Raw genomic sequence first — 13,210 nt, forward strand, 5'->3', positions numbered from 1 at the left:
CGAAGGTTTCAAATGTACTTTATTTCTTCAACCATGCCATACTTTAATGGGTGCACAGTGCTTTTACTTGGCATCAATTATGAGTTGGTTTTGCAACAATTCAGTATTACACCAACTGGGATGTTTACTGATCTCTCCATTCCTTTGGGGTGACTCTGCCAACAGGGGACAGGTTCCACTCTATTCCAATTTGTGTTGCTGTCTGTAAAAATTAAAATGCTATTAGTTATAAATGTTTAAACCAGAGTCCACTCTCCCTTGGAGACTATTTCTTAAAAGTGACAAAGGTATTCTACTCTACAGGTTAAAAACACACAGAAATCCAGCTGGGATATAGTGCCACCTCCACGTAGGCCAAAGCTAATTGCTGTCCTAATTCTCTAGACCAGTACTGTTCAACAGAACTTCCTGAGATGCAAGAAATGTCTAGATTTTCACTAACACAATAGCCACATATGGCTATTGAGCAACTGAAATGTGGCTAGTATGACTGAGCAATTTTCATTAATTCAAATTTTTACTTCACATTTCTCTAGTACCTCCTCAAACACTGCTTCACTCAACCACAACTACCTAAGTACTGCCAAAGAGCACTTTCATAATATCCTTTCATCAAGGAACACCACCTCCAAAAGTGCCCCTGATCACACATTTGTTCAACATCTAATTACTCTTCTAATTAAGTACACACACCTATTTTGACAGTATATTTCAGGTTAAAACAAGAATGAAAAGCCCCACTAATAAATATTTTTGTTTATTAAGGCAAGGTTAATAGGTATCTTTTAAGAACAACTTATATATTTATCCTTTTAACCAATAAGTACATCAACTGGTAAGAAGATTGTTAAATGTAAGATGTAAAAAACTAGAATAATGAAATCAAGTCACTGTACATCTCAACCATCAGAAATGTTGTACTCCGTTCTGGGAGAATTTTAGAAAAGAAACTGATTAAGTGAAGGAAGGTGACCCAAGATGGTGAAAACCCTGGAAACCATGTAACAAAAAGTGATTAACAGAACTAAGGATGTTTAATCTGAAAGAGAAGATCCAGGAAACTAGTATCTAATTTTTCTAGTATCTTTGGTTTCTAGTATCTAATGGTTGATACATGGAAATGGGATCAGAATTTCTTGTTGCAAGAAAATGATGGGTAGTGCACCTGGCTTGCTCAGTTGGTGGAGCGTGTAACTCCTGATTTCAGGGTTGGGAGTTCAAACCCGTGTTGGGTGTACAGATTACTTAAAAAAAAAAAGAAAGAAAGAAAATGATGGGTAGAATGTGAATGCTTAAAGCTATGGAAGAAATTCCTGCACTGGGTGGGTAATTACATCAGAAAATCTCTGAAGTCCCTCCTAACTAAAAATGTATACTACTCTGTGAAATCATTTTGAATACATAAAATAAGTAGGAATGGAAGACATCTAATATAGAAAATTATCAGTCAACAGTACTTACATATGCCCATACAGCAATACAGAAAGTGGCTCCACTAGCTAGTACGGCATTACCATATTTGTCATGGAAATCAGGTGTCCTTTTCTGGTGGCTCTGCCTTGCCATTGTTTGTGGAATGCTTTGAACTTAAAGAAAAAAAGAGGAATACAGAAGCATATCAATTATAAGGAAAAAAGAACATGTAATTGATACTGCTAATCAGGAAAGCAACGGATGTTAACTTTATAGTACTTTGCAGTTCAATACAACGTTAAAACATTGTAGCAGAAAGCAAAGTAGTATACTTTAAATGCATCAAAAATAATATAATTTGACACATATATAGATATGTGAGAAAACAAATATATCAAAATGTTAATTGTATCTATGCAGTGCAGTTGTGTGTTTATCATACAATTCTTCCAAATTTTCTCTATGTCTTAAAGTTTTCATAATAAAATCTTGGGGGATAAAACAGAACAGGTGATGCCAGTAACATTCACTACAAACCTCTGGAACTTGGCTCCTATTCATTAATTTGAATATCTAGGACTTAAATTTTCACTAGTTTACTCTGTAGTGCTCAGCAACTTACAACATAAAAGGGTAAACTCAAAATGAATTTCAAATTAAAGCATACCAAATGTTTATGACCTTAAAATTACAAAAAAAAAACCCTCCAAAAACTAGAGTAATGTTGATTTTTTTTTTTTTGAAAATTATTAATGAGGGCGCCTGGGTGGCTCGGTCGGTTAAGTGTCTGCCTTCAGCTCAGGTCATGGTCCTAGGACTCAGTCCCAGGTCGGGCTCCCTGCTCAGCGGGGAGTCTGCTTCTCTCTCTCTCTAATAAATAAAATCTTTTAAAAAATAAATAATTACTAATGAGTACAACATTATGCTAAAAGAAATACAGTACACGAAAATGTGTAAGACACAGACCCCGTCTTCAAGTAACCTCCAATCTAGAGAAGGATATGAGACATGTATACACAAATCGCTGTAATACAAAAAAAAAGTAGATTAACTAAGCACTCTGAACAGCAGGTAGGATTTGGTTATGTAGATGTAGGAAAGGGAAATCTGAAAAAAAAGCAGAGAAAAAAAAGCCCCGTGTTCTAGAAAACAAATTATGTTTGGTTTAAGGATGAGGTGTACAGACAAGCAATAGGGACAAAACTAGAAAGGATAATGGAGGGCCACTTTTTTGGTAGAGGCAAAGGTTTTTGAGCAGAATAACATTAAAACTTTGCTTTACTATAACTTTAGTAGAATGAGTTCCCAAACTGCTCTAGAGGCACTTAAGAGAGCTTGGCAAAGAGCCAAGACTGCAAAATGCGTATTTCCAAAATTTTTTTTCCTTCCTAACAGATCCTGTTTTATTTTTTTTAAAGATTTTATTTGAGAGAGAGAGAGAAGGCATGGGGGGCACAGAGGGAGAAGCAGAGTACCCCCACTGAGCAAGGAACGGGGAACCAGACGCGTATGACCTGAGCCGAAAGCACATGCTTAACCCACTGAGCCACCCAGGCGCCCCAATCCTTATTGTTTTAGAGCCTCAAATGGTACTTATGTAATGGAAAGCATGTATCTTTTTAAGATTTATTTATCTGAGAGAAAGAGCAGGGAGAGAAACAGACTCCCCACTGAGTAAGATCCCAAGACCCTTGAGATCACATCCCTAGCTGAAACCACAGATTGGAAGCTTAACGGACTGAGCCACCCAGGCGCCCCTGCAATGGAAGCCATATTTAAAAAACAAAAAAAAAGAAACAGCAACGCTGCCCATTCACTGGCATTTAAGAATATAATGGCTTCTATGTGATACAATGGGTTATTTCCTGCTAGTTATTTGACCATTAATGATTTCTCTTAATTGCCTTACAGGTTTTCTTTTCACCTTTAGACACACTTGGGATGAGCAAATTTACAAACATTTCACAATATATTCTGCTCTAGAGCAGTTAAAAAGTAAAAGTGTGAATTCCACATTAAAAAAAAAAAAACAAAAAATTCCCTTTCCTAAGGTACAAGGCCCTACCTGCTCAAAGAGCAAATAAATTAAAATTACCAAACAATTCTGCAACATCTCATGACCTCAAAATTCAGGTCACCCAAGTGGATTTCTTTAGACTTCTCTTCTGTAACAAGAAATGGTTTAGTTACCACCTATTGGTAATCTCATATAATCCTCAACAATTGTTTGAGGTAGTAATTATTTGCTAACCCCCTGTTTTACAAAGCAGGAAAGTGTGGTTCAGAGAAAAATCATTTGCCCAAAGTGAAAGAGATAACAGATGTGGCTTTTGGAATATTAAAAAACCAGTTGGGCAACTATTTTTTTGGTGACTGTCAAAGCTGTTCTGAGTGTTTAGAACACAATCTAGTAATACTACTACTGACTCTGTAAACTGAAAATAAAAAGATGGCTAAAGAAGCTAAATGGTAACTGCTTAAGGTCACTTTCAATGTAAAACAACTGCTCACATTACTCAAGGTCACCTTCACTGCAAATCAAGTACGGAAATGAATTTTCTCTTTCCAATCTAGTGTATTCTCAATACATAAGGCTGGTCTCAAAATTCCCTTGTACCTGCCAAACTTTTAGATAAGAAAAAATTACAATTGTTTTCGAAGAAGCTAATATTTATTTAATAACCAACAAACAACATGAAAGCTGCAGGGCCACCACTTGGGTTGTCTCCTTGCAATGAAACCAAAGAGCTAGATGTCCAGTTTCCTTCCGTTACAGTTACAGGAATCGGAGAGAAGTTCTTTGGGAGTAAATGTACTCAAAGCTAAAATTTACGAAATTAGAAGGAATGAGCAGTGTCCACCAAGAACCTCCTTCCCTGAAATCATAAGTCAGTGAACTTAAAAAGCAAAAACAAAAAACAGGGCTATGCTATGACTCTGGTAACAGAAAGTGAGCTGGGAACCAAAACAGAAACACTGGGAGATTAAGTAAATGCTAAGGATGGCTTCCCAATTACTTGGGGCGAGGCGGGAGACTGCGCATTCAGGATTAGAAATAGGGATGCAGGTGGAGGGAAAGGGCATGGGAGACCACTAAGATAAATAGGTAAAAGGCGGTTGGAAATAATTTGCTCACAATTTTTGCTTACCTCGGAGACGACTTAGAGCGGTTCTGACTATGGGAAACATTCTGAAGCTGAAGATACAACGGTGCAACTGTAGCTGCTGCTTTGCTACAACTTCGTCCCAAGTCTCCTTGCAAAGAGCCCTGAAAAACAAAATGGCTTTCGGCTGGGCTCTTTAATGAGAATTAATGAAATCTCGCGAGACCTGTAAAAAAACACCCCATAGAAATTGTAATTCTCTTTAGGGACAGGAAAGATAAAGGCTTTTTGGGAAATGTAGTTTCACGCTTTGTAAATGGGGTGTGCTGGTATTTAGTGAAGAATGAGAGAAACTCTCCCCATCCCACCCGCGCCTTGGAGCCAGGTTTAGGGCTCTACAGGAGAGAGCTGATACACTGATCGTAGACTGAATCATCAAAGGCACTAGCTTCAAGTTGGTGTTTCAGAGGCTTGCAGGTTCTTTTGAGCCCCCTGAACTTCCTTCACTTCTCTAATTTTTGTCTCCTATTACTGTATACTAATTTGTTTAACTTTTAATTTTGAAATGATTTCAAATTTATTTTTTTTAAGATTTTTTTTTTACTTATTTATTTTTGAGAGAGAGAGAATGAGAGAGAGAGAAATCACGTGAGGCGGGGGAGGGTCAGAGGGAGAAGCAGACTACCTGCCGAGCAGGGAGCCTGATGCTGGACTCGATCCTGGGACTCCAGGATCATGACCTGAGCCGAAGGCAGTCGCTTAACCAACTGAGCCACTCAGGCGCCCCTGAAATGATTTAAATTTAGAGAAAAGTTGCAAGAATAGCAAAAAACTTCGTAATATGTGGGTAAATACGTGATGAGTGTAAGTGGAAGAACCGGTAATGGACCTTCTGAGTCCACCGGTCTGTGTTCTGTAACATTTTTGAAGAGTATAGGCCACAACATAGGATCACGGCCTGAAGAGTATAGGTTAGTTATTTTATAAAAATTCCCACAAATTGTGTGTGCTTGATATTTTCTCATAATTAAATTCAGTTTATGCACTTCTGGCAGGAACACTACATAACAGATGTGTCTTTTTAGGGTATCTTGTCAGGAAGCACACAATGTCCAATTATTGTCTCATTATTGCAACTTTAATCCTTTGGTCCAAAGAGTGGCTTTCAAGTTCCTAAAGTTACTGTTTTTTTCCCTTTGTAATAAAATAAGTAACGTGAAAAGTACATCGACTTATGTGAACATCCTGTTCTTCATCAAAATTTCACCCACTAGTTTTTGTATCCATTGATGATTTTTGCCCAAATTAATTATTAGTATGAAAGTTTCATATGGTGATTTTCTAATTCTATCATTCCTTCTATATATAATAGTGGGTGTTCTACTGTAGGGAGGAATTTTATTCCCTCTCCATTTTATTTGTTCATTATCAATATGGATTTGTGGATTCAGTAGTTATAATCCATTACTATCATGATTTATTTTAGTAATCAAGAGTCCCAGATGTGATCAGTAGGATTCCCTTCAAATTTTTATCTATTTATTTTTTTAACTAAGCTCTATACCCAATGTGGGGCTCAAACTCACAACCCTGAGATCAAAAGTTGCATGCTCTACCAACTAAGCCAGCCAGGTACCCCTCATTTATTTTAAAAATTGTACATAACATAGTATTTACCATTAATAATTATTAAGTGTACAATTTAGTAGCATTAAGTACATCTACATTTTTGTACAATCATCACCACTATTCATCTTATTCATCTTTAGAATTTTTTCATCTTGAAAAACCAAATGATTTGGTTTTATATTTGGATTATTTTAGAAATGTTTACATCATTACAAAAGTAAAAACTATAAAAACTTGTATACTTAGAGAAGTGTCATTCCCTCCCATAACTGTTCCACTCCATTTCCTCCACCTCCTGTAGATAACCAACTTTGTTAGTTTTTGGTTTAACTTTTTCTATGTTTCCTTTTGCAGGTCAACTGGCAGTCGAGTCCTCTTTATTACCTCCTCCAACATACATAAAATGGGCAAATATGTGTATATTTTCCTAATTCCTCTTCTGTTTTACACAAATGTAGCATAATATGTATATTCTTTTGTACTTTGTTTTTTTTTCACTGAAAAATCGATCTTAAAAACCCATATCATTTACACAACTCTTCCTCATTCCTTTTTTTATAGCTGTGAAATACTCCATGGTATTTACGTATGTTGGAAGAGGTAATAAAGAGGACTCGACTGCCAGTTGACCTGCCAGCTGGATCCAGGCAATCATATACTCCTCACCCAAACCCCATTCTGGGAATGTACATTCTTCCTACTTTTCCCAAGTGGGAGCTATTCCAACCACATAGCCTTGAGAAAGTAAGTTATTATTGAGACCACCTGGACAGCATACATGACTGAATCCAGTTAAGGCCTCTATATAAACTTTTGAGATTCTGGTGGGCAGGTGGGAATCTCTAGTCATTTTGCAGCTCCCCAAGACAAGCCTCATGAGTTCCCTTGTTTATTAAAAACACAACCTAAGTGTCCATAGATAGATAAATGGGTAAAGTGTGTTATACACAGTGGAATATCACTTAGCCATAAAAAGAATGAAGTCTTGATACTTGTGACAACATGGATGGGCCTAGAGGGTATATACTAAGTAAAAGAAGTCAGATAGAGAAAGACAAATACCATATGATTTCACTTATATGTGGAATCTAAAAAAAAAAACAAAATAAATTAACAAATAAAAAACAGAAACAGGCTCATAAATACAAGCTGGTGGTTGCCAGAGGGAGGGAGGATGGGTGAAATAGGTGGAGTGGATTAAGAGGTACAACTTTCCAGTTGTAAAATAAATAAGTCATGGAGATAAGGACAGCACAGGGAATTTAGTCAATAATATTTTTATAATGTGGTATGGTGATTACACTCATTGTGGTGAGCAGTGCATAATGTATAGAATTGTAAAATCGCTATGTCGTACGCTTGAAACTAATGTAACATTGTATGTCAACTATACTTCAAGAAAAAAAATAAAAATTTTAGGGGCTCCTGGGTGGTTTAGTCTGTTAAGCATCTGACTTTGGCTCAGGTCATGATCTCGGGGTCCTGGGATTGAGCCCCAGGTCAGACTCCGCACTCAGTGGGGAACCTGCTTCTCCCTCTCCCTCTCCCTCTCCCTCTGCCCCTACTCCGCTCATGCTCATGCATGCACTCTCTCACACAAATAAATAAATAAAATCTTTAAAAGTAAAAAATAAATAAAAATTTAGAAAAACTATCAACTTAGAATGGTCTGCCTCAATCTCTCCTTGGTCTCTCCTTGCCCTGCATATACAGTGTCCAGTTTGTAAACCAACGATGTACCATAGTATATTCAATCAGTCTCCTGTATTTGAACATTTGGGTATTTTTGAGAATATTTCAATTATAAATAGTGCTAAAATGAATAATTTTGTGCACATATATTCTTATTTTTTGGATTAGATTCCTAGAAGTGGGATTGCTAGATCAGAGGATAAATGCTTATGTAGTTTTGCTGGATATTTTCAGGTTAACCTCCGTAGATATGCCATTTTGCATTTCCACCAGCATTGTATAAGGGTGCATGTTTCCCCACAGCCTTGATGATGGCATGTATTGAATTTTTTGCCAATATGATAGGTGAGATTTCTGTGTTCTTTAAAAATTTACCTTAATTTTTATTCACTCAATTTACATGCAGTAAAATTCATTCTTTTTTGGTGTACCAGTCTGTGAGTTTTGACAAGTGCCTAGGACAATAAAGGACATAACAGTTACATCACCACAAAAATTTCCTTTATGTGGCTCCTCTCTCCCCACATCCAGCCCCAGATAGCCACTGATCTATTCTCTGTCCCTTTGACTTTGTCTTTTCCAGAATGTCATATAAATAGAATCAAACAGCATGTCTCCATATACTTTTATTTTGTATTATTATTATGAGTGTCTGTAAATGTCTTAAAATGTTTTTCATATCTCCAGATCACATATTTTCACTTCAGAACCAGCTATTTTCCCTTCCATACACATATCCTTATCTCTCCAACATAATGAAATTCTTTTTCTCTGTGCATGTGTGTGCATGTGTTTCCCAGCAAGGCCTAAAAGAGTAGTCATATGATGTTTCACACCATGGAAATAAATCCAAATTATAGACAACTGATTTTATTTTGTTGGTGTTTTTCCTCTTGAGTATATTATTCTTCTCTAGTTAAATTATCCCAGTTTTACAACCCACTATGATAAACAAAACTGGACCAAATAAATGGAAACTTCTTCAGCTATGTAGGATTTTTATTATGTTTTACATAGGGGAATTGAGGTTTAATGAATATGGACTATGACACAAAAACTAAAAAGACAGAAATGCTTCCTTACAACCTTAGCTTCATGCTCATCCTCCAAACAAAATAATAAAAAGTCGGTATTTGCTGTCTATAACCAGAAATTTAAGTCCTTGTCTTAAAGTAATAAATTAATAAGTTTAACTTTAAAAATGTCATAAAAAAACTTTAAAAAATCACTTTTGATGTCCGCTCTGTGCACCGCACATGGCACAGTTCCTGGGACACAGAAGGTATTCAACAAGCTCTAGCTCATTTACTTTTTAAAAAGTCTTCAGTGCTATTAAGTCTGTAACTGTTTTCCTGCTTTTACTTTATTCATCTTGATTTGAAAAACTTTAGAGGCAGAATGAGGGAATAAGATAGCTAACAATCACGTGGCTAGGTCCGAATTTTCTAGAATATTACACAAACGAGGCGGATTACAAGGTACTTCTAAACGAATGGGGAAAATATTCCATTTTAACACCCTGAAGCCATTTTGGACTAGGGAAAAAAAAAAACGCAACGCTTCACAACTACGCATGCGCCTGTGCAGACGCATTACATGCCTCATCTTTGCGTAAATGAAAGGGGCAGTTAATCATCCTTAACGGACCAATGAAAAACCACCAGATTATCCTTTTTTTATTGGCTAACGGAGACCAATGAGAAGTGAACCGTCTTTCAGCGTGCAACTAGCGCTAGAGCGTCGTGACGTAATGTGAAGGGTCGCCCAGAAGGCCTGAGCTGGACCAATGAGGCGGGACAGGGGGCTGGTTTGTCTGTTCTCACGCCCCGCGCTCAGACCCAGCCCGAGGAAAGTTTGGCTTCTCCGAGAGAGAGAGAGAAGCGAACATGGCAGCGCGTTGGTGGCTTTGGTGTGTTTCCGCGAACATGGCGGTGGCGCTGCTGCTCAGTTACGGGGTTCCCTCAGTCTCTGCCCAAAGAAAGAAGGAGGTGAGGACGCTGTTTGCAGCAACACGGGATTTTCCCAAAGAATGGGGTTTGAGAGGGTCTGTACTCCTTGTCATCCCCTTTCCCATTGGTTCTGTGTCTTTTGGTGGCTCCAGTTTCACCATTTTTAAGAGTTAGGAGGTTCGCGAGAGAAGAAACTGTAACTCCTTGTCTTCTAGGGATGTAGAGCCTGAGAGGGGTGGGGTAGATGACAACCTGGCTTCTCTAGGCCTGTGCGTGTACATAGCTGAGAGTTTTGACACTACTTTGAATATGGGCCCCATCAGGTGGTAGGGGAAGTTTGACTCTAGGTCCGGGGGTAGAATTTCTTGAATCTTTCTGCTGTCAGTAGTTGTAACTCCTCTATAGACGTCTGAGAGCTATACATTTGTAGCATTTTCGCTTCAGGAATGTGAGAATTAAACTGAAAAGCTGAACTATGCCAGGTTTATGACATTGTCCAAATAATTGATTCAAAGCAATTTGCTGGGATGGAAGCTCTTAAACCATTTTCAATCATTTACAAATATCAAACATGCCAAGTACTGTTGTAGAAGCTTGGTATGCATAAGTGAACAAAACAAAGATTCTCCCTTTGTGGAATTTACTGACTGTGGCAAGTAGAGGAGATACAATATTCTTTCCTTACCATTAAGCAATCCAAGCAAAGAAATTTTAACATTGTGTTTTGAAACATTTATGACTTAGAGCCATATGCTCTTAGAGCTTTCAGGATTACTCACAATTATTTATATTATTTATGCTCCCTGATTTTATGGATGAAGAAAACTGAGACCTAAGCTTACACAGTTACTTGTTGAACAAGGACTAAAATTCTAGGTCAGTCAGTCTTATGCTAGTTCCTGTACATTTTGTGCTTCTTCTAGTACACAACACCTGTACACGCACGTTAAAAATACCATTTAGATATTTCAGATGCTTGTCAACTTGAGCTGAATTTAAAGGAACCTATCTTTTCTGTTTCTGAATATTTGAACTATTTGATAAGAAAAAAATAAGCCAGCAAATTAAGATGAGTTCCTTGTTAGGTTGGCAGAAAATAAAATAAAAACATATAGTTTTCAAAGTTATAGCAAACAGAGGATTCCAAGACGTTTTTACATGAATAACAAGATATAGAGTAATACTTTATATTTTAGATGCCTTTTATGCAAAAACACAAAACCACCCATATATAAGTGCATATGTATGTATAGAGCAATTTTTGTAAGGATACACAACAATCTTAAGAGTGGCTTTCTCTGGGTAGTTGGGATTGTTCATTAGGGTAACACTTTCACTTTTTACCTTATGTACTGGTATTGTCTGAATTTCTACAGTAACCACTTTTTTTCTTTAAATTTTTTATTGTTACGTTAATCACCATACATTACATCATTAGTTTTTGATGTAGTGATCCATGATTCATTGTTTGTGTATAACACCCAGTGCTCCATGCAGAACGTGCCCTCTTTAATACCCTACAGTAACCACTTTTTATAAATAAGAAAAGTGAAGATTTTTTAAAACTGCTGTTTTGTCCAGTTTAATTATATTTATTTAATCTTTCACTGGAGTAGAAGCAGAAGGGCCTAGCAGGAGATAGATTATTTTAAAAAGGAATCAGCAATAAATTATATGCTTTAAAATGATTAACATGGTGGATTTTATGTTATGTAAATTTTTTCTCAATAAAATAGTTTAAAAAGAAATCAGATTCCAACTCCTTTCCTATGATGCCCACTTTTCAGACCCTTATTGCTCTTAGAGATCTATTGCAATACTGCCTAACTGGTCTTCCTTGAACCCATCCTTCATAGTATTGCCAGAGATGCTAACATGAAAATCTGAAAACCTTTTAACCCATTTTGCAAAGTATAAAAGGGCTTCTGTAGCCTGACCCTTGTCTGCTTCTTCCAGGCTTATCTCAGTCCAAGCTCCTTCCAATAGGAGTCATACTGAATTACCTGCCTTCCTTGATCTTTCTGTATTCTCTTGCAAGTGTCTGTATTTTGTGGGACTTCTGCTGGAGTATTTTCCTTCTCTCTCACCCCACCCTCTCATTCACCTGAGGATTCCTACTCTTTTTAAGATTTTATTTATTTATTTATTTGAGAGAGAGGGAGCACGAGCAGGGGAAGAGGCAGAGGGAGAGAGAAGGGAGAAGCAGACTCTCCGCTGAGCAGGGAGCCTGACAAGGGGCTCAATCCCGGGACCCTGAGATCATGACCTCAGATGAAGGCAGATGCTTAACTGGCTGAGCCACCCAGGCACCCCTGAGGATTCCTACTCTTCAAGTCTTAGCTCAAACATCATCTTCTTCCTCAACCAAGCTTTTCCTCGTCCCCCCAGGTGAACTGAGAGGAATTCAGCACATAATACTATCATTGTTCATTTATCAGTCTTCCCCATTAGACTGTGAGTATCTTGAATATACTTTTTTTTTTTAAGATTTTATTTATTTGACAGAGACACAGTGAGAGAGGGAACACCAGCAGGGGGAGTGGGAGAGGGAAAAGCAGGCTCCCCGCTGAGCAGGGAGCCCGATGCAGGGCTCGATCTCAGGACCCTGAGATCATGACCTGAGCTGAAGACAGATGCTTAACGACTGAGCCACCCAGGTGCCCCTTGAATATACTTTTTTAAAAATACAGGTACCTTTAAATTCATTTTTGTTTTCCTGGCACCTAGCAGTGTCAAAAAGGTCCTTGATAAACATGAAATTAATTAAATAAATGTGTGTATGTAGGGTCAGGAATCCGTTCTTTCACTTGCAGTTTGTTTAGGTTTCAGAACCTAAAATGGGATTTTCTCATCAGTAAACAAGGAATTAATATAGGATGGTAAACATGGCTTAGTTTTTATCCCTTTCCTCTGTAACTGTGGATGTTTTAGGCTGTTTAAAAAGGATTGCTGTGGGCCACCTAGGTTGCTCAGCCAGTTAAACGTCCAACTCTTGGTTTAGGCTCAGGTCATGATGTCAGGGTCCTGGGATCAAACACTGCTTCAGGCTTCCTCTCAGCAGGGAGTCTGTTTCAGGATCCTCTCTCTCCCACCCCCTCTGCTTCTTCCCCATTCCCCCACCCTGCTTGCACGCACATTCTCTCTTTCTCAAATAAAAATAAATCTTTAAGGGGCACCTGGGTTGCCCAGTCAGTTGAGCATCTGCCTTTGGCTCCGGTCATGATCCCAGGGTCCTGGGATCAAACACCACGTCCTGCTCCCTGCTCAGCAGGAGAACCTGCTTCTCCGCTCCCCTCTGTACCTTACCCCAGCTCCTGCTCTCTCTTTCGCTCACTCTTTCTCTCAAATAAATAAAATCTTTAAAAAATAAATAAATAAAAATAAATCTTTAAAAAAAAGATTACTGTGAACCCGAAGGCGCCA

General features: G+C 37.9%; 2 protein-coding genes across 4 annotated transcripts in view; one reads left to right on the top strand and one right to left on the bottom strand.

Moving 5' to 3' along the window:
• Positions 1-4,701, bottom strand: COX7B (cytochrome c oxidase subunit 7B). Its single transcript, XM_028101388.2, has 3 exons — positions 4,563-4,701; positions 1,462-1,586; positions 1-202 (listed from the first exon to the last, which is right to left on the bottom strand). The coding sequence occupies exons 1-3, from the start codon at positions 4,600-4,602 to the stop codon at positions 125-127; spliced, it is 243 nt and encodes an 80-aa protein (XP_027957189.1). The 5' UTR covers positions 4,603-4,701; the 3' UTR covers positions 1-124.
• Positions 4,702-9,656: 4,955 nt separating this feature from the next.
• Positions 9,657-13,210, top strand: part of MAGT1 (magnesium transporter 1) — a 50,899-nt gene continuing 47,345 nt past the window's right edge. The window contains exon 1 of one of the 3 annotated variants that reach the window (XM_088028723.1): positions 9,657-9,826. Coding sequence is in view for 1 of the 3 variants with exons in the window: in XM_028101485.2 (XP_027957286.1) it covers positions 9,725-9,826 (102 nt within the window). In the remaining 2 variants the exon portion in view is untranslated. The remainder of the gene's footprint in view (positions 9,827-13,210) is intronic. The other 2 variants (XM_028101485.2, XM_028101486.2) reach the window with 2 other exon arrangements.

This window comes from Eumetopias jubatus, unplaced genomic scaffold, assembly GCF_037043125.1.
Source record: "Eumetopias jubatus isolate StellerSeaLion01/CBP00866 unplaced genomic scaffold, mEumJub1_p1.0 scaffold_11, whole genome shotgun sequence".
Taxonomy (NCBI): domain Eukaryota; kingdom Metazoa; phylum Chordata; class Mammalia; order Carnivora; family Otariidae; genus Eumetopias; species Eumetopias jubatus.